The sequence below is a fragment of the Papilio machaon genome, chromosome 1 (genome assembly GCF_912999745.1).
Source record: "Papilio machaon chromosome 1, ilPapMach1.1, whole genome shotgun sequence".
NCBI classification, from domain to species: domain Eukaryota; kingdom Metazoa; phylum Arthropoda; class Insecta; order Lepidoptera; family Papilionidae; genus Papilio; species Papilio machaon.
The window spans coordinates 1,772,413-1,796,504 of NC_059986.1; the positions used below are offsets into that span (position 1 = coordinate 1,772,413).

At 35.2% G+C, this 24,092-nt stretch overlaps 1 protein-coding gene and 5 non-coding genes across 6 annotated transcripts; 1 reads left to right on the forward strand and 5 right to left on the reverse strand.

Annotated features, from left to right (window-relative positions):
* Nucleotides 1-4,438: 4,438 nt before the first annotated feature.
* Trnaq-cug lies at nucleotides 4,439-4,510 on the reverse strand. The gene has a single exon. It is a non-coding gene; the product is annotated as a tRNA-Gln (tRNA).
* Nucleotides 4,511-4,846: 336 nt separating this feature from the next.
* Nucleotides 4,847-4,918, reverse strand: Trnaq-uug. Its single transcript has one exon. It is a non-coding gene; the product is annotated as a tRNA-Gln (tRNA).
* A 4,214-nt stretch (nucleotides 4,919-9,132) lies between these two features.
* Nucleotides 9,133-9,204, forward strand: Trnaq-cug. The gene has a single exon. It is a non-coding gene; the product is annotated as a tRNA-Gln (tRNA).
* Nucleotides 9,205-9,406: 202 nt separating this feature from the next.
* Trnaq-uug lies at nucleotides 9,407-9,478 on the reverse strand. Its single transcript has one exon. It is a non-coding gene; the product is annotated as a tRNA-Gln (tRNA).
* Nucleotides 9,479-11,581: 2,103 nt separating this feature from the next.
* Trnaq-uug lies at nucleotides 11,582-11,653 on the reverse strand. The gene has a single exon. It is a non-coding gene; the product is annotated as a tRNA-Gln (tRNA).
* A 5,974-nt stretch (nucleotides 11,654-17,627) lies between these two features.
* LOC106714238 lies at nucleotides 17,628-18,248 on the reverse strand. The gene has a single exon (XM_014507218.2). The coding sequence runs from the start codon at nucleotides 18,167-18,169 to the stop codon at nucleotides 17,798-17,800; it is 372 nt and encodes a 123-aa protein (XP_014362704.1). The 5' UTR covers nucleotides 18,170-18,248; the 3' UTR covers nucleotides 17,628-17,797.
* Nucleotides 18,249-24,092: the final 5,844 nt, after the last annotated feature.

A 24,092-nucleotide genomic window follows, 5' to 3' on the forward strand; every position in this document is an offset into this window, starting at 1 on the left:
TAAATGCTATTGTGTCAGCTTTAAACGAATACGTTTGTTAGATTGATAAATAGCCTATATAAATTAGATGAGAATTGTTGAAGATAATTTTGTGACATAATTTCGCTGTTCATTGCTAAAAAATTAAAACAAATGGAAATTAAAAGGAGACTTTTAAGAGTTAACTGTACCTTACAAATCGGTTTAAGTGTTCGGCACAAGCACCCTTAAGGTACGTAATCAAATATCACTTTACCTTTATGTCCCGCTTGCAGGTGCTTAGTCACTCTGCCTGGTGTCAGTAGACGTCTGATGTATTGAACGTCTCTATGTAATCGCGTTAAATTCTTTTTATAAGTTTGTTACATAGTTTAATGTCCGAATGGTCAAAGATATAATATATGACGTCATTTTGATGAGGATTTTCAAAGCACCAACTTGTGCGAGAATATCAAAATGTCAGTATACTTACATTTTAATTATAAAAAATATATGTTACTGCGAATTAATAATAATAAAAAACTCACACGTATAAAGGTAAAATGGAGGATCTTTGCAGAAACAAATCCCATTTTATTTACTTCACCAGAGAAAAAACCGAGAGAATGAATGCGCATCGCCGATTTTCATTACTGTTAGCTAGGGTGACCATGTTTCATTAAAATATATAAACTATGCAAGTAAATGGTTTAAACTTTCGTGAGACATAATAATAATAATAACGGCTTAATTCACGTGTGATAGTGCGAGACGCGACGCAACCGCGAAGTCCTCAAAATAAACACTCGCCCTAAAGATGGACCCCCGACGGGTCCGACACTAGTCGGTGCCGTCACCGGACGATCGCTATGCAATGCATAAGTTATAGACAGCTAATAAAATGTGTCCAAATGTGAATATCATACTACTAATGGTACAAAATCTACATTAAGCTGCTCAAAATATTTTTTGTTTCAGTTTTAGTTAATGTCAGGTTTTTAGACTTATAAATTCAAGTAAACTTTCATAATTATAGAATAAATCTAGTACAATTCAATAGCAATGAAAGGGACAAAATAAGTTTGTTTGAATGTAGGACTTTTTCGTAAAATAACATTATCTTGGTAACCCTATTACGAGCTGGCTGCTGAAACCGCTAACGATTCCAACTGCCTGCGATCTGTCCTTTTCTATCCTGGTTACCAACGAATAACCCCTTCTCGTTCGCACCCTAGTGTGAAATCAGTCCGACAAATTAAATCCCGCCTCAGATTATTACATAGCTCAGTGACTGTTCATAAATAACCCGTAGGGAGGCAGCCGCGGGTATGTGCTAGTGGATCCACACGCGCGGTTATTTTGAATTTAGAATGGTAGTATTTATTCTGTTGATTAGAACTAGGAGGAATTTAAATTTTAGTTAAAAAAAAATCTTCGAAATACGTGTAATAAGCCTTACAACCGATGATTTGCGTAAAACGTGACATAAACAAGAAAGTGAACTGACGAATTGTCGATTACGATTTGAGGATTAATCGATGAAACAATTTGGTGGAAGATGAAACATGTAATACCTAACTCACATAGATTGTGATAAAGATAGGGTGATGTGTGTCTTTCAAGTTTTAAAAACGTGGTATTCTTCTGAGGACTATTTTCTTCTTTTGAACTTTCTTTAGTGGCCTATTTAAAGCACATATAGAACTGCTCTGATAACGCTCACGATCTCAGATAGATACTTGGCGTGATTCGTAAAAACTTCAACATTTTACACATCTATGCAAATCTTTTCTTTTAATTTTTGCTCTAATCATCATATCATGCTCCTTACCCACACAAGTCACTTCCAAGTTAGGGTAAGTTAGGTAGCAGATGATGATAATGATAATGATGATTCAAAATTCTAATCTATATAATTAATAAAATTGCAGTGTTTGTATGTAATATATGCGTGTATGTAATATAGGTGTAATATATTCGCGAACATTTTGTCTCTCTGTATGTCCAATTTAGACGGGATTTTACTGGAAGGTAGTTTATGTGTGCGGGCATATTTATAAGCTATTTTTTTCTGCGTTGGCAAAGTCGCGGGCAACCGCTAGTCATTTTGCTTATAGTCAGTTCGAAATTCAAATTGTAGAGGTCCAGTCCTGAGCGGAGTGGATTTTAGGGCGGACATTCCTGCGCGGCGACGGCCGGCGCGCGCCGTTATATTATGTCCGTGATTTATTGCATCGAATTCTCGTCGGTAATTAGTGCGTGCCTTCCTTGCCTACTAGGAGGGTGCGAGTGTTGCCAGATGCAGGGATAATTTATATTAGACATAAACAATTTATTTGTGCACAAAATCTGAATTTTTAAACAAATATTTTAAGGCCAAATTTTTATTTGTATTTTTTATAGGACTTACAAATTCGTTGATAGACGTTATATTAAAAAAAATACTATGTATAATTGATTATTTAAGATATAAAAATAATAAGCTGCTTTAAGGATAAAAATTGACCTTAGTTTCTTGCTCTTTATCTCCTTATTAATTTTCCAATCAACATCTCCTGGCAACACTGAGCACTTGGCAAAGATAACCGGAGATTGCGTATCGCGCGGGATCCAGCAATACGCCATTAATACTGGGAGTTCATTAATTGAACCCCGTACTACAACCGCACCGCCCATAACTCAAATGTAGAGCACCACATAAATATACACCGGTTCACGATTGTCACTTGATTAAACAGAGCGCATACCATGATTGAAATTAACTATACGACCTGTCAAAATTGTCCGTTTACTTGCAATTGACGATTTTAGAGCTTTTTTTCATGAATAATATGTGCTGTTTTGATCTTTACACATAACTTTAGGACTACTTATTGTAAAGTTTTCTTTTACTCTTTTTACATTTATAATTTAATAAAATCTTGGCTACATTAGGTTTGCAATTTTCCGTCTGCATTTCTCCCTATTTTCTCTGGATGCGATAAAGTAATTTATGTAAAAGTTTTACTCTCATAATTTATATGAACTTCATATTATTTACGCCGTTTATCAAATTAGTAAAAAATTCGGCTAAGTAATACTTAGAGACCCTATATTAAGAATACCTACTCTTAGTAATTTCCAAAAAGCCAGCAGATAAGGTCTGAAGCTATCGTGTGTGTGATAAAAAATCCTTTCGTATCCGCGCGCGACACATAATGTGATTGCGCTCAGGTGTGAGCCAGTTGAGTGTATTGCAGGCCGGACTGGAGGGCTAAAATGTCGCACTAAGTTATAGTACCCAAATAGTTTTTTTTTTACTAGTTTTACTTATTTTATAATGTTATCTGAGTTATTCGTGTTATTAAGGTCTTTAAATTTATTAAAGACTAGCTTTTACCCGCGATTCCGTCCGCGCGGTATAAAAAATAGAAAACGGGGTAAAAATTATACTATGTCCGTTTCCTGGTTCTAAGCTACCTGCCCACCAATTTTCAGTCAAATCGATTCAGCCGTTCTTGAGTTATAAATAGTGTAACTAACACGACTTTCTTTCTTTCCAATATGCTTACAGTCCTAGATCCAAGTCATTTCTAGATAGTAACACTCATTTGCGTCGCCATAGGGAGGGGTGGGCAGCTGCAGCTGAAAAATGTAAGATAATTATAAAGCTACTACTAAAAACTACTTCGAATAACACTAAATAAATACAATATTAATGGTAGCTGCGACCTCTCGACCTAGCCTAGATCATCAGCTAGGGACGCCCAAGGTAACACTGATTTATCAGGTTCGTAACACTGAAGCATCTTGATGAATTGGATCAAGCTTTTCGATAATAATTTTTTTAATAATTTACAAAATAATATATCGATGTAATGCAACATTTTATCGCTACTGATCAGCGGATCGGTTCCACGTATAAATCATTCGCTGTCGCAACGTATTAGATTAAGATTTTCCGCAGCAGATGTATTGGATGTGAGGGTTTCATCTCGCGGAGTGACGGCGCGGCGTCGAACACCTCAGATATACGAGTACATGCAAATTTCCCAGGAGTATGATGTATTCTTGTGAACGTTACAACTATTTTGTAGCGAATTCTGCACTATATTAAAATATAATGCAATTTAAGTAATGACCAAAAAGTATTGACCTTAACCGTGATCTGGATGATGAAGGGCTGGATGTTTGTTATAAGGAACTGCTCAACAGATCTTGATGAAATTTGGCACAGATGTAGAACATAGTCTGGAAGAATATATAGACCACTGATTATTTTTTTAAATTCCACGCGGACGAAATCGCGGCCGTCAGCTAGTAATTAATAAAATTTAATTTAATGTAAATGGTTTTTTATTACTATAGGGAACTATACGATATTAAAAATCATAAATTAACTATCTCGGGATGCTTGAAGGTCAAAATAATTATAAATGTAAGTTAATACAATAATAATAATATGTTGAACTGGTTTTCCAATTACAAACAACAAAATGACAGGTTCCACCGAGATTTGAACTCGGATCGCTGGATTCAGAGTCCAGAGTGCTAACCATTACACCATGGAACCGCTTGAATGGGTACTAGGAAGAAAGCAACAATTGATCATTCTAATTCATCTTTGAAACAGACATACAACCCTACGGACGAATTACCTATTAAAAAATAACAAGATCTTTTTTACCCTAACATTAATAAATGCACTTTTTCTACGATAGCAATAGTGTCTCGTACTAAATAAAGATAGTGAGTTAAACTTATAGTATAACATATGTACCAAACTAAAAATAGTAAGGACCTTCATCATCTTGTGTAAGACTTGTAAAAAACAATTCGTAATTCCGTATTTAAAATACTATACTTGTATAAATATCATTTAAGATTTATGTAATTCGTGTAAAATCATAGGTTCCACCGAGATTTGAACTCGGATCGCTGGATTCAAAGTCCAGAGTGCTAACCATTACACCATGGAACCGTATACTAAGTGAAAGGTATAACGCTTATTTTTGCATATTAAGCCCGATCAAAGTGAAAGGTGCCAATAGATTCTGTACCATTTTTTATATCTTCTATACGGAGATTTTACAGAGAAATACAGCTATGTTTTATAACAAAAAAAAACCTTAAAAACCAATTGATTAAGTAATTTAATTAGAAAGCTATTGTACATTTCTTAGACGATCTACAGGATTGCAGCAATAATTCCTTCGCGTCCTATGTTCCTTTTCATATAACGCAAATGCAATTTTGAAAATTGTCACGTCCTTTTCAAAGTTAAGAATCATGCCTGCAGGGAGGTTTTCAAGCCACAACTGTGGCGTAAATATTTTATTAAAAGGGCGCGAGTTGTTCGCGAACCATCAGTCTTGCCGCGCAATATCGCCGCGACGCTGGAACAAATCGTCTTCGCGTTGAATGTCCCCGGACAAATTGTCCCGACAGACTACCTACGGTAGGGTGAGGGTTTGATTGGGAAGTAACAGAAACCTTTGCGGTGAAATCATAGTTATAGCGTGAAATTATTTTTTTCTATTTAAAAGCGATTGTAATTTGTTAAGAAGTTTCTAGTCGACTAAACAATTCGCAAAAGATCCCAAAGAAAAAATTGACTTTACATATTACGAATAAAAATCTAGGACAATATGAAACTATGAGTGACCACGTTTTTATGTATCAATTTTTTAATATTTGGTATTTACTTTCTTTGACGATGTTCCCTAGTTTACGTTTTTATAATATGAAAAATATTTTTTCAGTAAAAATAAAAAAATTGAAAATTTATTCGTCTAAATAATGAAAGTGCTGGCTACAAAGGAGATTAATAACAATAGAGTAAATTGTATACAAAATAAAAGCTACCAAAATAAACGAAGAAAAAGAAAAACTCAACACTGGCCAAAAAGAAAAAAACAAATAACGGGGTTGCAGAAAAAAGTGAAATAAGCGAGCGCAGTCAGGTCCGAAGACCATTTGTCGTTCGCGTCGTAGATTACGTCTGAAATGAGGAGTGGGTAGTTTGAAAACTTTTTTCATCCGCCGTCGGTCGTAAATACTTGTCGGGTGTCGACGCGCCGCCGCGTCAACCCCTTGACTGATTTGCATTGTTCGCACCGCTCCCGCTATTGGTTTCGCTTTTGGCAGTTTTTTTTTATTTCAAAAAAAGTTCATATATCCACGACAGGTGGATAGAGTTTTTTTTCTCCTAACTAGAAATAGTTTTTGTTTTTCTGTTGTTGATCTCAGCAGCTATATTGCGATGTTATGATACCATTATTATCTTACTAATATTATAAATACGAAAATGTTGATGGATAGATGCTCACGCTGGATCACGCTGAAACTTGGCTTAGGTGTAGAACGTAGATTGATAGAAGACATAAGCTAGGAAAAAAGTTTTTTTATTTTGCGCCGAAAACTAGTTAATTTAAAAGTCATACTTTGATTAGAATCTTTTAAATAGCTTATATAGAAAGCCTCTTGATCGTTTACCTATATCTTTCATAATTTAGATCCTAATTAAGTCTGGTCAGTCAGGTTTATATTGAATTTACTTCGTCTACTTAGTTGTTGTAGTTATTTTTAACTACTTACTGCTGTCCGCTACAAAAATTGTATGCTCAAATATGCGGAACATATCTTGATATCGAAATATACAAGAGATACATTGCTACAAATCAATCTGAAGATATGTATTCTAATCACTATCGGTTTAAGTTTCATCACTATTATTTATGTGTAACGCTGGCAATTTGACTGTTGTATAAAGTTTCTGGGTGGTTTTAAAATAACATACTAAATACAATTATGGGTTGCGACTGCAGCGACACTTGCAACAAGTTGTAGTCTCTATTTTGTCTATGAGCGTCGCGAGGGGGACTGGGGAAGATGATTTCTGTATCGAGAAGAAATCCAAAAATATTAAATACATACATAATATAAAAACTACTTCGAAATATTAAGGTGTCTACAGCCCCTATAGACATACATATAGAGATAACTCAAAAACTACTTGTCAGTTTTCCATTTCCAAAAATTCAACGACGTATTGATATGCATTCTCTTTGGAATAAATTTACCACTACCCAACTCCCCCTTGATCACCGATTACCCTCCCCCCGCTCTTGATCATCGACTGGCGACGCTCGTGGTTTTGTCAAATAGGTGAAGGAAAGGAATGACAATATGTATCATTACAAATGTCACTGCAATGGAGTTCGATGGTACGAGAAAAGAACATTAGATATGACAACTCGATATTTGTACTAAGTAATTTTAATAAATTCAAATATCTTGGGAAAAATCCTTGTATGATTTTACCGTGTGGAACTATAACGTCCTCTGGCCATCGCATTAAATATTGATAAAATAAAAATGTAGAATGGCGGGAGACGTGAGCGTTACGGCGATGCCGAGTAACCGCCGAGGAGTCATTCCATTTTCAAATGTTTCCCGCCAATAAATATCTTATCGAGTTACAATGTGGGATAAACGCGAATGCGCACCGGGACAGCTTCTTCGGCACTCTCGCTAAATTTACGTTCCGTTTTGACATACGTAAAACGTTCGAACAGGTCCGTCCATTTTAGTTATCTGTTGGACATTTGACAGCTGTCATTTATACGAGAAAGGCTTTCTGGTAACTTTTAAGGTACTGATAAAAAATAGTGTCATGAGAAAACTTACAACTTATAACGGAATGGGTCAGTTGATCAGATGGTTTATATATTTTATGTATAATTTAATGTCAAGATATCAACCTTAATACTATGGGCGTCGCCAGGGAAGGGCAGCATTGTCTTCGGAATAAATTAAGAATTTTTTCCTACCTGCCGGCCCCCTCTCCCCTATAGCTAACCTTTTTTTTTTTTTTTTTTTTTTTTATACAAGGAGGAATGCTTAATGCATACTCCGTGCCTCGGGGAAGACACGCGAGTTATGTGAGATTCTCTCCCCGAATGGGAGCATACCCACTAAACCTCCTTGTTCCCTCATGGCCATACTGTGGGGCGCCACGGGATCGCGTGAGCTTGCCACCGCGACGCCCCACTGACCGCCCCGGGAGGGGCCCTCTCTGCGCCCTTAGGCGCTCCTCAAGACGACACCGTGCAATGCAGGTTCGGAATCCCCGCCTCCCCCGCTGGTGCCGCCAGGGTTTATAGAGACCCACCTCTTGGCCCCCGTCTTGATCAAGACAGGGGCCCGCGGTCCCAGTGAAGATGTTGAGCCACCGGGATTACGCGTGGGGACGCAGGATCACACGCCATCGTATAACAGAGTGTTACCGAGGTCGTGCTCCCACGTCCCGACCGGCGGCCACGCCCCTAATGGGTCGCGCCACCCTCCACATTAGGCTTGCCCTCCCTTTTCGCTGCCCTGAAAAGGGCAGTTACTCGGTTTGGGTTCGCCGCCCTCTCATATGCGGACCCACAAGTGGGCCCGCACCCTAACCTAACTTAGCTAACTTAACTACCTTAAACCTAGCCTACTCTAAACTAACCTAAGTCCGGCGGCCGCGACCCTCGACCAAAGAGGTCGGGTCCTAGTGGTCGCGCCGTCCCGGACAAAAGGCGCTCGCCTTGCGGCGAGACGCCGCCCTCGTTTGCGTGCCCACAAGTGGGCCCGCTGGGGGGCTGCGGCCGGTGTGGTGAGCCGGCGACCCCGGTCGCCCCATACTTAAGTATGTAATCCAGGCAGAGCGAGGTGGCGGGCCCAGCCACCAATCCCAACCCCTCACCCTAATCTACTTAACCTAGCCCTAACTAACTAATCCTAACTAACCTAATAGACGCTCGCCTTGTGGCGAGCGCCGCCCTCTCTTCTGCGGGCCCACGAGGGACCCGCAGCCTAACCTAGCTAACCTACTTATCCTAACTAACCTACCTTACCCTAACTAACCTACCAGTGTTTGGTTCGCGGGGCCGAAGCCCTACCCCGGCAGAAGGCCGGGGCGTTCCCCTATCCACCACCCGGGGACGCGCCACGTCGGAGTTCACCTCTCCGCCCACTCGGACAACCGAGCAGGTCCGTGGCCCTATAGCTAACCTAGACCATCGGTTGGCAAAGCTCTTGCTTAATATAATAACTATTGCGAGCGTAGTGTAAAAGTGCACTTATTATGTAAAAGGCTTAAAAATAAATCAGAAAGTTTCAATTATATAATTGAACATTATTTTTGACGTCGTGTACAGCGGTTCCATGGTGTAATGGTTAGCACTCTGGACTCTGAATCCAGCGATCCGAGTTCAAATCTCGGTGGAACCTGACTTTTTTTTTGCTAGCTGATTATTACAAAATTACAAATGTTAATGTAAAATGTAATTGTTTATGTAAAAAATACCTTTTCCGGCTCTCGCGTTTAACTGTATTTTTACCTCTAATCTCTATGAATTTGAAAATTAAACAAAACTCAAGTCTTCTCCCTGCTCATGTTTCTTTAAAGGAAATTTCCTCCAAAAACCTGACCAGGTTCCACCGAGATTTGAACTCGGATCGCTGGATTCAAAGTCCAGAGTGCTAACCATTACACCATGGAACCATATATGTGAATTAGGCAATCAAAAATATACTAACTGCGCTCGCAAATTCTATTCAAATCGGTTGATTTCTGTGACCAAAATCTCTGTGTAAAACATATTGTCATCCCTCTCACTATCTTTGACAAAACAGAGATAGCAATATCTATTAAACGGGTTTTGGTCTCAAAAACCCACGAAAGTACTTCTTTTAAACCTACCATTTGGTTTGGTATTTTCATGGGCAGGCCGCATCACATAGTCAGTGCCGCGCCTTAATGAATTAACTGATTAGTGTAATTAAAAAAACAGTCAACTCTTTCGCTACCTCGCCGCCCTGGGATTTGCGGTTGCGTGTTTTACTACTCGAAATCTACGATGAAGGTTTGGTATCACCAACGGTTAAACTGAGTTTAACTTTTTCTTGTTACTTTTTTAGTAACAACGAATTCTTTAATTTTATTATATCAATACAAATTAAATTATATTTTCCTATATCCATATAATTATACAATTTTATTACAAACGTGTTTAAGACAATGTTAAACTAAAAATTTAAGTTTTCAACTTCTCATAAAAGTACCAAAAACATAGTAAATCAATAAAGAAAATGTTATAGTTAAAAGATAAACATTCTAACGAAAAACAGTGTGAATGAGCGACAACCCTTCCGATTATGGCTATCGCTGGTAACGGCCGCACGCGCACCGAAAGGGCATTACCTGTGAATTATTATTTCTGATTAATAAATTGTACGTCCCAAAAGGCGTGAGGGAAATACGGGCGCGCTCGTCAATTACGAAATTTGATGCTTTTTCATTAAAAACTACGGGACCCTAGAGGCCAGGCGAGGCTTTCTATGTCACCTGGCGTGGCGTTAGGGTTAATACAGGTTGTGTTATTCGATTTATTGCTAAGGTCATCTAGTGGCATCACTTCAACCTATATTTTTGATCGTAAAATAACAAATAGGTCATCTAAAGTTTCCGGAAACACCATTAATGAATATTATTGTAACTATTATAAATATTTATGCTTTATTGCTTGCCTTAGATAACATCATGCAAGAAAAAAAAGAAAGTACGAAAAAGGAATTGTCTTTTGCTTTCACTTATTTGTTGTAACGAAGAAATTACTTTATCTAATATATAAAATTCTCGTGTCACGGGGTTCGAACTTGAACTCCTCCGGAACAGCTTTACCGATTATTACCAAATATTATATGCGTATTCAGTAGGTCTGAGACTCAGCTACTATCTATTTTTCATACCCCTATTAAGTTTTTTTTAACTGTGCGCGGACGGAGTCGCGGGCGACAGCTAGTATTTAAATATTAATACAATGCATTATGTTTAACGACTAATTGCTCTTTAGCCTGTCATTGGTATGTATTATAATTATCTAACATCGTTAGTGGATTATAAATGAAGGATTACTGGTTACTTTATGTCGTTAGCATACTTTGCATTAAAACAAAACACAAAAACTTGACAATATTAACAACCGACGTAATTACACTTTTTACAATACAATATAATTATTTCAAACCACGATCCTACCTATTTAAAATAGCAGTCGCATAGCTTAGTCCCGAATAGCGTTGTCAGGCGTCCGGATAAAGCCGGACATAGTTTTTGAATGCGTGTCCTTCCAAAATAAACGGTTTTCCGGCTTTTGTAAGGCTTTTTACATTTCCCAAACAAGAGTGTACCTATTAATAGTAAGACAAAATTCTAAATAATATAGGGTGTACGACCTATCTACCCAAATGTCCGGCCAAACTGGCTGGTATATCCGGGTAGTAGGCTTGGTGACCTGGCAACCCTAGTCCCGAACTATCTTATATCGTAAAGGCGCGTCAATTTCTTTATTCAATTATCTGCCTCTACAAGGACTGTTGGCAGGTGTTTTGAGCATTTTTGTTAACAAAACTAACATTTAATTACACTGCCATCTAGTGGTGCTCACTTGCTATACTAGACTCCCGAACTCAATTATAAAATATTTTTATTTTCGTTTTAACTTTTAATACTAATGAAATCCTACTTAATTAAATATACTAATTGTATAATTTCCATAATATTAAAATACAATAAAATTACAAAAAAACACAAAACAATTATCACAGGTTCCACCGAGATTTGAACTCGGATCGCTGGATTCAAAGTCCAGAGTGCTAACCATTACACCATGGAACCTTAGACTGTGGAGTTGAAATTTTCCATCGGTTTCTTTAGCCAAACCGCTCTACAAACATTGCTTGACAAACATGTTCTACGAAATAAAATTCAACTAACATGTACCTATATCTAAATAGCACTAAAGCGAAAAAGATAAACTGTCAATTTATTAATTAAATTATTAAAGACCTTATAATATTTTAACGTAAAACTCTAGACCTGATTTTCGCAAGAAGTTAATGACCTTGTTACCAAACGTCAAACAAGTTTAGAACAGTTTCAATAAACTCTACAGAAACTTTATTTAGCTAAATAATACTGACCCTGTATCGCTCTTTATATATTGATATTTGTAAGTCAATGTATTTGATCAATCTTTGATATTTATAAACAAGGCCACATACGAGATGACAATTTTATCTAAGTAGTCATTTATTGTTACAATGTATCATTTAAATTAAGTACTCTTTCAAATGCTTTATACGTAAAAAATATTATTTGTTGTTCTAAGCCATTGAAGATCCATTTCCATAATATATCAAATGAAAGACGTTTAAATTATTTATAATTAAAAGTAAAGATAGTAACCAGGAGCAGAAACTTTTCATCTTATTTTTCGAGCAATGCATAAGTAGTTGTTGAGATTTAAATTTAAACAAAGCCAATTTCCAGCAGTTTTACCAAATGTTATAATTCTACAAAGATCTTCAAGTTTATAACAGTACTAGCTATCGCCTGCGATTGATGAAAAAGTTAATTACCTATGTGTTCTACAGATTATGTATTACATCTATGCCAAATTTCATGGAGATTTGTTGAGCCGTTCTGGAGATACCTAAAAAACAGAAAGAAGTAAGATTAAAGTAACATCCGAACTTTTCATACTCTCGAAAATGATTACTCTCTCCATTCAGTTGGATAAAGGTACATTAACCTTCTACACAACACAGTTATATCCGGTAGTATAAGAAATCAAGGTACTTCCCCGGTCCTACTAATAAATATTATATAACAATAAAAGTCGCTAATTGGTTCTACTGTTAGAAGCGATTCTATTCACAAAACAATATGACGATCTTAATAGATAGTACATACCAAAACTACGACTACTTATCCATTATTGTGGCGAGTAGCAAAAATGCTGCTGTATTATATGTCGTAATTTAAATTAAATTAAATACATTCACAAAACATTACATGTTAATTGAGATTTAAATGAGGTTTTTTACAAAAGGAAATCTTTAAAATGTAACAGCTTGCCCGCCATTAATGTTCCTTTTTCTACTATCGATGATGTGGTAGAGCCACAGAAAATATTAGCTCTATGTTTATTATTAGATACACGAGGTTGCCGTGTTTATTTTTGTGCACAGATATACACTGATAGACCTTTTATCTGTGACCGGGTTCAAGACCGAGGTTTAAGAGTTGGAACAGTAACAGTAATAATGTTCCACTTTGGTAGTTAGAGGCATTGTACACATTCATCGGGTTTGGAGTTACAGAACGCAGAATGCACTTAGTCTAAATTTTTTTTTCTTCCTTAGGAGCCTCGGCTCGGTCCCTTACTTTATTATTTTCGACATGCCGTACTAGAGTACCAATTTAACTGTTAATTTTAAAGTTAAAGTATTCAATCTTGTTTCTAAACTGTTGTGTCTCTCGGTTTGTATATGTTTACGGTTGGCAGATTCACTTGATCATTTCATATATTTTTTTTTATTGTAGTCTATTGCAATTAACGCTAACATCACAAAAACATCATAAAAATGTTTATTTTAATGTCGGCAAAAAGTAAATAATCCCCGCAGGTGATTCCCACGTAATAGCGACCACGAGGCGATTGTCAGCTGATTTTAATCTAACTACGTTCAAAGATCGTGTTGACGTAAACGTTTTCTTCCGCCTTTTGCTTTTTATACGATACTAGCTGTCGCCCGCGACTCCGTCCGCGCGCAGTTAAAAAAAGAAATGAAAAATAGATGTTGGCCGATTTTCAGACCTACTGAATATGCTCACAAAATTTCATGAGAATCGGTCGAGCCGTTTCGGAGGAGTACGGTGACGAAAACTGTGACACGAGAATTTTATATATTAGATTGTTTTTTACAATCAAAGATTATAATGATTTAAAAAAACAATAGAACATCATTATTTCTAATACTTTTGTTTCATAAAATTTTTGTTTGTTCTTTAGTTGTCATAATGATGCTTTAAGGAGATGTGTTTGGAAAATGGTTATAAGTATTGAATTTAAATATAGAATAATATATTTCGTCGTCTTTAATATCAAATATTAACCTCTTGAATAAGTCGGTAACGCATCTGCGATTCCTCTGATGTTCTAAGGACGTTGAACTTATTTAATTAAAGGTCTGACTGCAGGTCTGCCCCTTATCGTAAAAACAAAATACGCTACTTCTATAAAAAAAATCGTTGAAGATATTATATTAAATAGTTAATTAGGCTGCTTCGAATCATTAGGACTAATCCAATTCCTTTCCAAAATACCTTTTAATTGAAAATATAATTTACAAAAAAAAAATACAAAACTAAATTGTAGTTTTTTTTTTTATTTAACGGTGGTTATGAAAGTCGTGCCAACATAAATCCTGCATGCGTTAATCCGGATGGTGCAAAGATCGTGTTATTTGGGAAAGCCGAGCTACTATAATTCCTTAGTCACTATGCATAATATTGCACAAGAAAGATAACGGGTTCTTTACATAATAAGTGAGTTATCGCGATCAGATTCTACCTTTGGTTTGTGACACAACACTATTATTAACAGATCCATAGGTTGACAATGTTTTTCGCACTTAAGTGTGTGTCCACTCTAATAATATGCTACAAATTTACCGATTTTAAACAAGTTGGTCGCAACTTTTGTACATACTTTATCGTAATACAAATTGCTAACTAGATTTGCTGGACTAAACCAAGATATAATATATATATATAATACATTATATAAATAAATACATTATATTTATAGCTTTGCAGCAATTATAAAACAATAAAGTATCATATTATGATCAAGATATTAAAGAGACATTTATACTCAATACTTCAATCTTCGATCTTCGATCAACTACACTTTTGCGTTAACAGTTTTTTTAGTAGAAAAGACAATGAACATTAAGTTAGTGGGTTCGAAACATCCTGTATGTTCTGACTTGTTGTAATAATATGAATCGCATCAAAAATCGTCCCGTCTTTTTTCTCTGTCGCAAATTATAACTTCGATAATATTTGGAGACGTATAGTTTCTTTACTACAAAATCTAAGATAAAAGAGGCACTGAAAGGAGAATTTATAATACAAAAAATTATCTATGAATGTTATCTAGCTGTTTCGTTTTCTAACATAACCTAAAACCTTTATCTATAGTAAAAAAAGTCGACCTACACTTCCAAAAACTTACATAAAACATATTGAGTGTCACCAAAAACAAGTTTATACATGGATAGGCATGTGTAGTAAGTCACGTGTAAACCGGCTCAAAAGTTCACGCCGATGGAGTCTAAGATGAACCGTTGAGCTGCGGCTCACCAACTAAATTTGCATCTCTCGGCTCAATGTATTCACTATAACTAAGAGAACCTGCAGGCGCCGAGTCGTAGAGCGACCAATCATGCGCTTGCGACTCGCGGCTAGTTATAACCGAGCACGCTTTACATCTCGAAACGCAAATCATAACTCTATGCATACAAGTTGAGCTGAGCTACGGATCACTGCTTCACACATGCGAACCGTGAGCTGATCTGCAGGTCATCAATTTTAGTTAAGTAACACCATCATCATGATTATGTATAAATATACAATCGTATCACATCGTATCTTTATACGTCAATTGTATGATAAGTTCTTTTGAGGTATCTTTAGGTAAGACATACATGACTAAGGTTAGTGTTTGCATTATGACTATTTGGGCGATATGGAATTTGCCCGACATCGTTTTACAAAGGCAATCCTAAAATAAAAATAAGAATTAGTCATACTAAAGTTCCAATAAACCTTTTTGTTGGCCTACATTACACCGATTTCGTAACATTTTTACTTATCCAAGATGTATAATCAATTTGTTTCGAATTGAACCTATCTAAAGGCAATATAATCAATGACTTGAGGTCATCCGATAACCCTAACATATGCACTAATTTCAGGATTTAAATGAGTCAATAAATTTGATTTCAATATTAACATTAATTGAGTATGCTCTATACAATTTTTACCTTTGATATACTAAAGGTTACACGGACAATGATCCGGTTTATTTATAAAAATCATTATAATTAATATAGGATATCCTGCACCAGAGGTCGCAGGGGAAGTCCGAGTTATACAAAGGTTGTTGCTTACGTAAAAGAAAATTGAATTCACCTTGACTCATAAATTAAAAACTTACAACATCTTCATCAACAACGTCATTGGTATCAGATAGGATATTTTTACGCCCCCAAAATTTTTAAACGTTGAATTTGAATATTGAACCTATAAGCATTTTAATATTAAATATCGATCACTCTTATCTATTACTCTTGTTATTATAATACTGTTACAAACTTAAATAATCACTATTTGTGTTTATAAAATAGGTCCGGTACCTAGTTGCAATATTATATCTTCCGGTAAATCCAACATTTCTAACTAATGTTATAAAATTGGATGGATGGATGTTTATTACAAGGTATCTACACAACAGCTGCATGGTTCTCGCTTAAATTTAGTATAGGCTACAAATTAAGTTTTTTTTTAATTCCGCGCAGATAGAGTAACGGACGACAGCTAATATGTGATATAAACCGAATGGTTAAATATACAACAGAAGTCGATACTTCAATTTAAACTATCAAAATACAAACTACAATTTTCAATTTACAATTTAAAATATAAAATAAATTTCGCAAATTATCTATGGTTTAAATTACATCTTTTTAATTATACAAATATCCAAATAAAAAGAGAGCAGAGGCCAATAGAGGCAACAAAAATTAAATAATTAAATCGTATTAATTTTCTTCAACAATGCATTATTATGACTTAGGAAAAATTTATAGCCTGTGCTTCTTCTGTAATATGTAAGTTTTTAAAGACAAAAAAAGTGAAACATTAAGTTTATCATACGTAAATCTATATATATAAAAGAAAGTCGTGTTAGTTACACTATTTATAACTCAAGAACGGCTGAATCGATTTGACTGAAAATTGGTGGTCAGGTAGCTTAGAACCAGGAAACGGACATAGGATAATTTTTACCCCGTTTTCTATTTTTTATTCCGCGCGGACGGAGTTGCAGGTAAAAGCTAGTATCCAATAAATAAATAATATTATCTCCGTTTATTAATACAGATCTCACGTAGCTAATCAATGCACATCACGTGTTACTGACGTCATTATCGAGAAATCAATATAAATGCTTCAAAAGATCTGTTCATTTATTGAAACTATACTAGAGGCCATTGAACTTATTACTATTGTTTTGGTATAAGAAATACACATCGTTTAAATCTATAAAATAGATTTGATTCGCAATGTGTGGCCAATTAAAATATTATGTATAAATACCAAAAGATTTCTAATGAAAGAAAGAAAGAACTTCGAACGAAAAAACTTATTTATTACCACACAGATACAAATGAAGAGAAATTGAGCTAATTTAAAAATTTATAAAAGGAATTAAAGTAGTCATCAGGATTTCAATGTGATAATAATTTATTATGATACAAGTCGTACATTGATGACGTAAATTTGTTGATACGCAAATAAACAATTTTTTTATAAGAAATTCCTTGAATGCTAATGTAGTGCATATGTAATGGCAAGCAAGACAATGTACCATCCTTCCGTTGAGTTAGTTGCAGTTGTCAATATAAAATAATCTAATTTTACTTCTTACAACATGGATTTAAGGTTTAAATTTGCTACTCAACTGCAGACAATCTATTCATATCAAATGTGGGATGTTAGCAAGTAAATTAAACGAGGAAAGTATTTACATTTCTTTTATTAGAAGCACACAAAAACTCCCTTAGCAAGGGTTAAGCCGCTGATCTCCTTCGCACTTGAAGCGACGACCGAAAAAACACTGAAAGTTCTCTGTTCCTTTTAAGGGAACGATTCCGTACACATTTTGAAGCACTTTATCGCTTGAGTAAAGCTTCATCGCATAACGAAGGTGAAGATCGAATCGATGACGTCATCCAGGTCCTTACTAAACGGCGAAAGCTGAGCCTCGTAGAATTGCTGCGGCTTTTCCTTCCCGTCCACCAATGTATGGCAGTTAGGTCCAACCAATTGCACTTTGTCGCCTCGCCATCGTTTACTTATCGTTACAACTCCGTTTCCACCCACTAGATTAATAACACCGTAATTATCGTTCACTTCCACGCGGCAATCGTTGCCGATCACTTCGATATCGCCTCGATTCGTAGTTACCCGAACGATGCAGTTGTTGCCGACGACTTTGAGACGGGTAGCATTGATCTCCATCGTGACTTTCTTCTTGTTGCCGAGAACTGAGTACTTCTTCATTTTTATTTGAATTTAAAAATTGTTTGGAATTGGTACACTTGTAGCTTGAGCTAACGTTGGCTTATGAATGATTTGAATTAGGTACGCGCTCGACTTATATTGTGCACGTCGCGTGCGCCGCGCGGTAATCTCCCCCGCGCGATGCGTCACTCATTGATGAAACCGTAGAATCTTGACCGTGATTTCTTCAGGTCGTTCGTACGAAAAGCGGTAGTAAATTGTTATTCCCCAAATTTTTGCATCAGAGCACTTATTTAAAAAAAATACACAGAAGTAAATAGGTTTTAAAAAATAAATAAAAAAGGGTTTTTTCTTCTCACATTTTCAAGCACTATAAACTAATTAAAAAGGGCTACACTCACGTCTAGTTAGTCAAGGCACCGAATAGTTTCGGACCTGCCGGGGAACCTTCTTCAAGGTTGTGATCTCATTTAAATTAGTATAAGAAATCTGATTTCTTGTATTCTTTACAGTAATTACTCTAGTCAGTGGCACAGTAGTAAGCAAATCTCAGACATTAGTAGGGGTAGCAGGGTAAGGAAAAAAGCTACCCTACTCTGTCTAGTCAAAGAACTTTCGAATTTTCGATTCGAATCGAAAAACAATCAAAATCACAATTGAATTAGGGTATAATCTCCAAAACATCACTCCTCTGTCAGTCGGACAAAATAGAAATCTACTGTAGCATCATTTAATCAATTAGCAACCGTTGTTAAATTAATTATGTCTTTACCAATTAGCAACCGTTGTGCCAAATCAAGTTGTTCGTCATATAAACATGCATAGATAAACAATCCGTGCGTACAATGTCCACAAAAATTATCATTTTTAACCGTCATTAATTACTTTGGGGCATTACCGTGGTGAATGATATTATAATAATGGCATAATTAATTAGTTAAAGGCAAAATAAAATATTGAATTATTTGAACAAACATCGTATTGTATTTAAGAACATCTGTTACTCAGCATTTAGGCTGGAAAACTCACTTTGGGTACTAAAAAAGACTCCAAAAAATCATCAACTTAATAAACTATTATCAATTATCAAATGCTATCTTTTTTGAACATGTTAGGTGTCTAAATATAATTCATTTTTGCTTGTATTTATTTCAAGAAATACCATATTAAGGAAAGTATGTAGGTATGTGACGATTACTCACAGCTGAGTAGAATGAAGTATTGGTCGTTTACACGGAATAGGCAGACTTGATAAGGAACAGTACATTACCGTTTATAAGTTACTTTTTTAAAGGAAATTAAGAAGGAAAAAAGTTAAAATTAAATAATAAATATATCGAAAAAGCTAGCATATAATAATCTTTAGAATAAAAACAGAATTAAGAAAAAGAATACGCCAGGGTCGGAGCTAGGATATATTATATTACACATAAAAAACCTACTGACTAATTCAGCATCCTTCTTTTTGTAGTGACATTAATATATTTTTACTTACTGTAGTTCCCTATTTAAATATTTCCACCTTAGTTTCATATACATGCTATTTAATATTTTACAATAAGTTCACACTTAGCTCAGAAAAATCCCTAAGTCAGACCTTCATAAATTACATCTAGTTATCCTTGTCACTATATTCACATTAATAATAACAGCTTCCTTCCTTTTTCCTGTCTTTTTATTTCTATAATTTCCTGGTAAATGCAGCGTAATACTTTACCGAAGATTCCTTATCGTAAAGACTAGTGATGCAACGGATGTCTGTTTCCGTTTCCGCAAGTGCGGAAGTTCCGCATGCTTTTCAACATCCGTTTCTGCTTCTGTTTCCGCAACTTTTATAACGGAGATAAAACGGAACTTTACGACGGCTGAGAGATCCAAATGCGCGGCGCGAGACGCGCAGTCCGTGCGCGGCCTTTCGGCACTTGTCGCATTTGTTTGTTTACGTACTATTTTGTGAATTTAAGCGCGTAATATTTTCTGCTGCTTTTTGAAACAATCAGTTTCTCTTGCTGGAGTAAACTGTCTAGTTGTTGTCCATATAAAATTTGACAACTGGCAAAATGTGACTATTTCATACTTACGAGTTATTAAATGTACTTTTGAATAAGTGATAACCATGTAATATATCATCATCATTATTGTCATCAGCTCACTATGCATCCCCACTGAGGGGCTCGGAGCCTACCCCAAATTAGGGGTGACTAGGCCATAGTCAACCACGCTGGCCTAGAGCGGGTTGACTTCACACATATCATTGAATTTTTTCTCAGATATGTGCAAGCAGCATCACTACGTTTTCCTTCACCGTAAGAACGTCGGATAAATGTACATATGTAAATCGAAAATCGAAAATCACATTGCGGGACATGGCGGGATTCGAACCCAGGCCCTGCAGATTGCAAGTCAAGTGCCACGAGCCACCGACGCCCAATAATTATATCTTTTTCTAATCTAGATTTGGTGTATTTGATACTTAACACATTCACTGTTTACAAAATAAAAAAAAGGTAACAGCTGGGAGCCAAAACTTTTTATGATGAATTTTTATTTAGTATCTGGGAATGCTGAACATATAGATAAATTAATAATGTTATTATAATAATTTCAATAAAAAAAAAACACGTTTTTTGCGTTTGAGCGCTAGGGATCATCATCACACATATACACACACATACACACGCATACATACACACACACACACATACAGGACATAAATATATTTAAAAAATATACATACATAACAAAGTTCAGCCTTAGCTTCATGTGATACAAGATATTTTTATGTTTGCCTCCGTACGAACGTGATACTAAACACTGTAAGAATGAAACTAATACTCTTTTTCGTTAGTTGACTATATTGCCAGAGTGGCCACACAAAGCAACATGGAATCGCTTCAAACGTCGACGGCTTACTGGCTACTACAAAGTGAACGGGCTCCTCGCTCGGATCCGTGGGGGAGGCGCTGCTACTAATAGCTCTGCCCACTCGGATCCGAGTGGTCAGCAGTGAATGTATTAATAAAGAAATATATTTGTAGTTTGTCAACACGAGTGGTTTGGCGAACATTAATTTGTAAATAGTGTAATTTTGTTTCCTGAAAATAAATAAAAAAACGCCTATTTTAACTTATTGCAGCGCAGTAAAAATACATACATTGAAGGCTAAAGGACACTGATATCCAATGCCTTAATAAATTAAAAACGACAACAAACTGTTTTTACCCAAAAAAATATTTTTGTAAATATGTTTTTTATTATTATTTACACTTCTGTTTCCGCATCCGTTTCCGTTTCCGTTTCTGCTAAAATTTATTTTTGACATCTGTTTCCGTTTCTGGTTCCGGTAAGACACTTCCGTTGCATCACTAGTAAAGACGTAAACTTTTATCAGTATTTGCGTAATAGTCACCGAAAATTACTAAGAACCTAGGAAGATTATATGTGATTTTAGGAAGATGTAATATATTTAAGCTTGCATATACCATCAATTATTTACATATATAACTATTATATCAATATGTATTCTAGATTAGCTGCTGAAATTGAATTAATTGGTCTCTCAAAAATTACATAAGACTTTAATCTTTGGCAAATAACAAAAACTGCTAACAAAACAACTGTGCTTTATTATTGTATTACTGGTACTCGCTACTTACTATTAAAGGTTAGCCAACATTCAGGATTTCAGCTAGGGCTCTTAGTTAAAGTGAAAAAACTACTAAATAACTAGACGTTTATCTTAAATATTTTGTACGAAATCCCCAACCTTACATCATTGTTTGCAGTAAGCTGATAAGGCGATTGTTGATATGTGCATTCTATGAATGTCAAAATAACTTTGAGTTTCAACTGCCGAAATAGTACAAAAACATATTATCAACTCACTCATTCTATTGGAAAATATTGAGATAACGATAGACATTTGAATGACTGTTTCGGCAGTGGGAATGCACGGTAAGTTGACCCTCTGTGACTCACCTGTGCGTCTCTTACCAAATTGATGTAATCGCATTCACTTCGAGAAATGTGTGACTCATGCCCACACACTAGGCAGGTCGGTACACGGTCAAAGATTATAAAATTCAACGAATTGTCACGTACGACTGACCTAAAACTGATTGTAAACACGTATCGTATTAGTGTGACAGTTAAATAATGCGTAATTAATAATTTTGTGTAATCGACTATTCTAAACAAATAATATACTTTGTACTTTTGTTCATTTAAACATGAAACATTGAAGTACTTTCTGACACAGTTACTTGGGACTGATTGTTACAATGAGGTAGCAATTTATTTATTTAATATTTTTACCAATGCTTAACTAACAAAGATCTCTTGTGTACACAAAAACCAGGAATAATCTATTTAGTAGTTAGTTAAAAAACCTTCTCCTTTATTATTGCGCTTTACAGGGTCATCAATTCACAATTTGTAAAGGTTTTTTGGATCTAGGTTTTTCCGGCTTTAATAACTAATACAATTTTTTTTAATCTATTCCTAAAAAGGAAAGTCATTACTAAAAGCAAAATTAGCAAACAATCACTGGTTATCTGTCTATTCGCTTTGTTTATTCTTAGTCTGTGGCCTTTGCAAATTCAATGATCGCCGCCGCCGGCGCGCCGTCGCTGAAGAAAAACTGTATGACTCATGCGCAAGACCACGGAGGGACTTAAGGGCGGACTGGAACGATAGGAAATAATGCATCATAAATAAAGAAAAATTATACACATTTAAAAAATGTTTACAATATTTTACCGACAAAATGTATTAAAGCCTACTTTTTGTGATTACTTCCAAAAGTTTTAAATGATTTTGAAAGCCAATAATTAAAAAGACGACCACGGTTAATAACCGGAGCAATGAATTTTAAAATATTGTGCCATTTATTACATTTTTCGGTAATTATTAATCTTAATGTTTAAAAATCTTAAACTGAGTTCGTCCCTGTTTGATTCTTGTGTCGCGGACGCGTCGCCATTGAGAAGAAATGCTACACATATACATGTTTACTAATAGACAGTATTCCAGTTTTAAATGAAGACATCTTTTTATAAGAAACGAGTTTTTTTCGCGGAGGCAGAAATATAACGTTTCAAAGAAGTTTTATTCTTGTATATGAAAACTTGTTTTATTCAGAGTTTGTAACTACTTCGTAGTATATTTATAATTCTGGAAGCGTAAATGACATTGAAGTTTATTAAAAAAAAACTTTATTTTTAAATCATACTAATAGAATAGAAAGAGAAAAGACTTTATTTGATTTGTTTCTAAAATTAAACCCACTTTTTATCTATGAACCTTTCTGACGGCGCAGTAGTAAGTAATAAATAAAAATCCCCTGATTTCTTAATTACTCTTTTGATAAAATTGGTAATAATAAATGTTAAATATAACAACGTAAAAGTTAAAACAAAGAAATAAAGTCCATAAAATGTAAATGTGACCTTTAAATACAAGTTATAAATATTTATTATACACACAAAGTTAAATTATTACGTCTATCAGTTATTGGTTATGAAACTGATTATGATACTGTAAACTAGTCTTTTGATCCGACATCGCACTTTATTTAAAAAAAATGTCTTTACAAACCGAAAAATACTGATTTGGGATGAAATTGTATATTTTTCTTTTCGTATACTAATAGGAAAAGTTCTAATAAAGTCTGTATTAGATATAACGTGTTTATTTTTATTTTTTTAATTATTTAATCAAAAACAACCAAACACAACATTCCTAGACGAAGTATATTGAATGCAAAATCAAATGCAATCTTAAGGGTGTCCAAAAGGAGATTTTTATAATTTATCGAGTATTAACAGAGCTCTTAGTTATGATTACTAATGACATTAGGCTGAAGTGCTCTACTAGGGACTTCACAGCATTTACAATTCCTACTCGTGGTCAATTACCCTTCACATTTATTACTTCTTGTTTATAATAACTAATATGGTGACGT

What these genes read in the sequence shown, in the direction of transcription:
- LOC106714238 (XM_014507218.2), bottom strand. Translation starts at nt 18,169, where the DNA reads ATGAAGAAGTACTCAGTTCTCGGCAACAAGAAGAAAGTCACGATGGAG.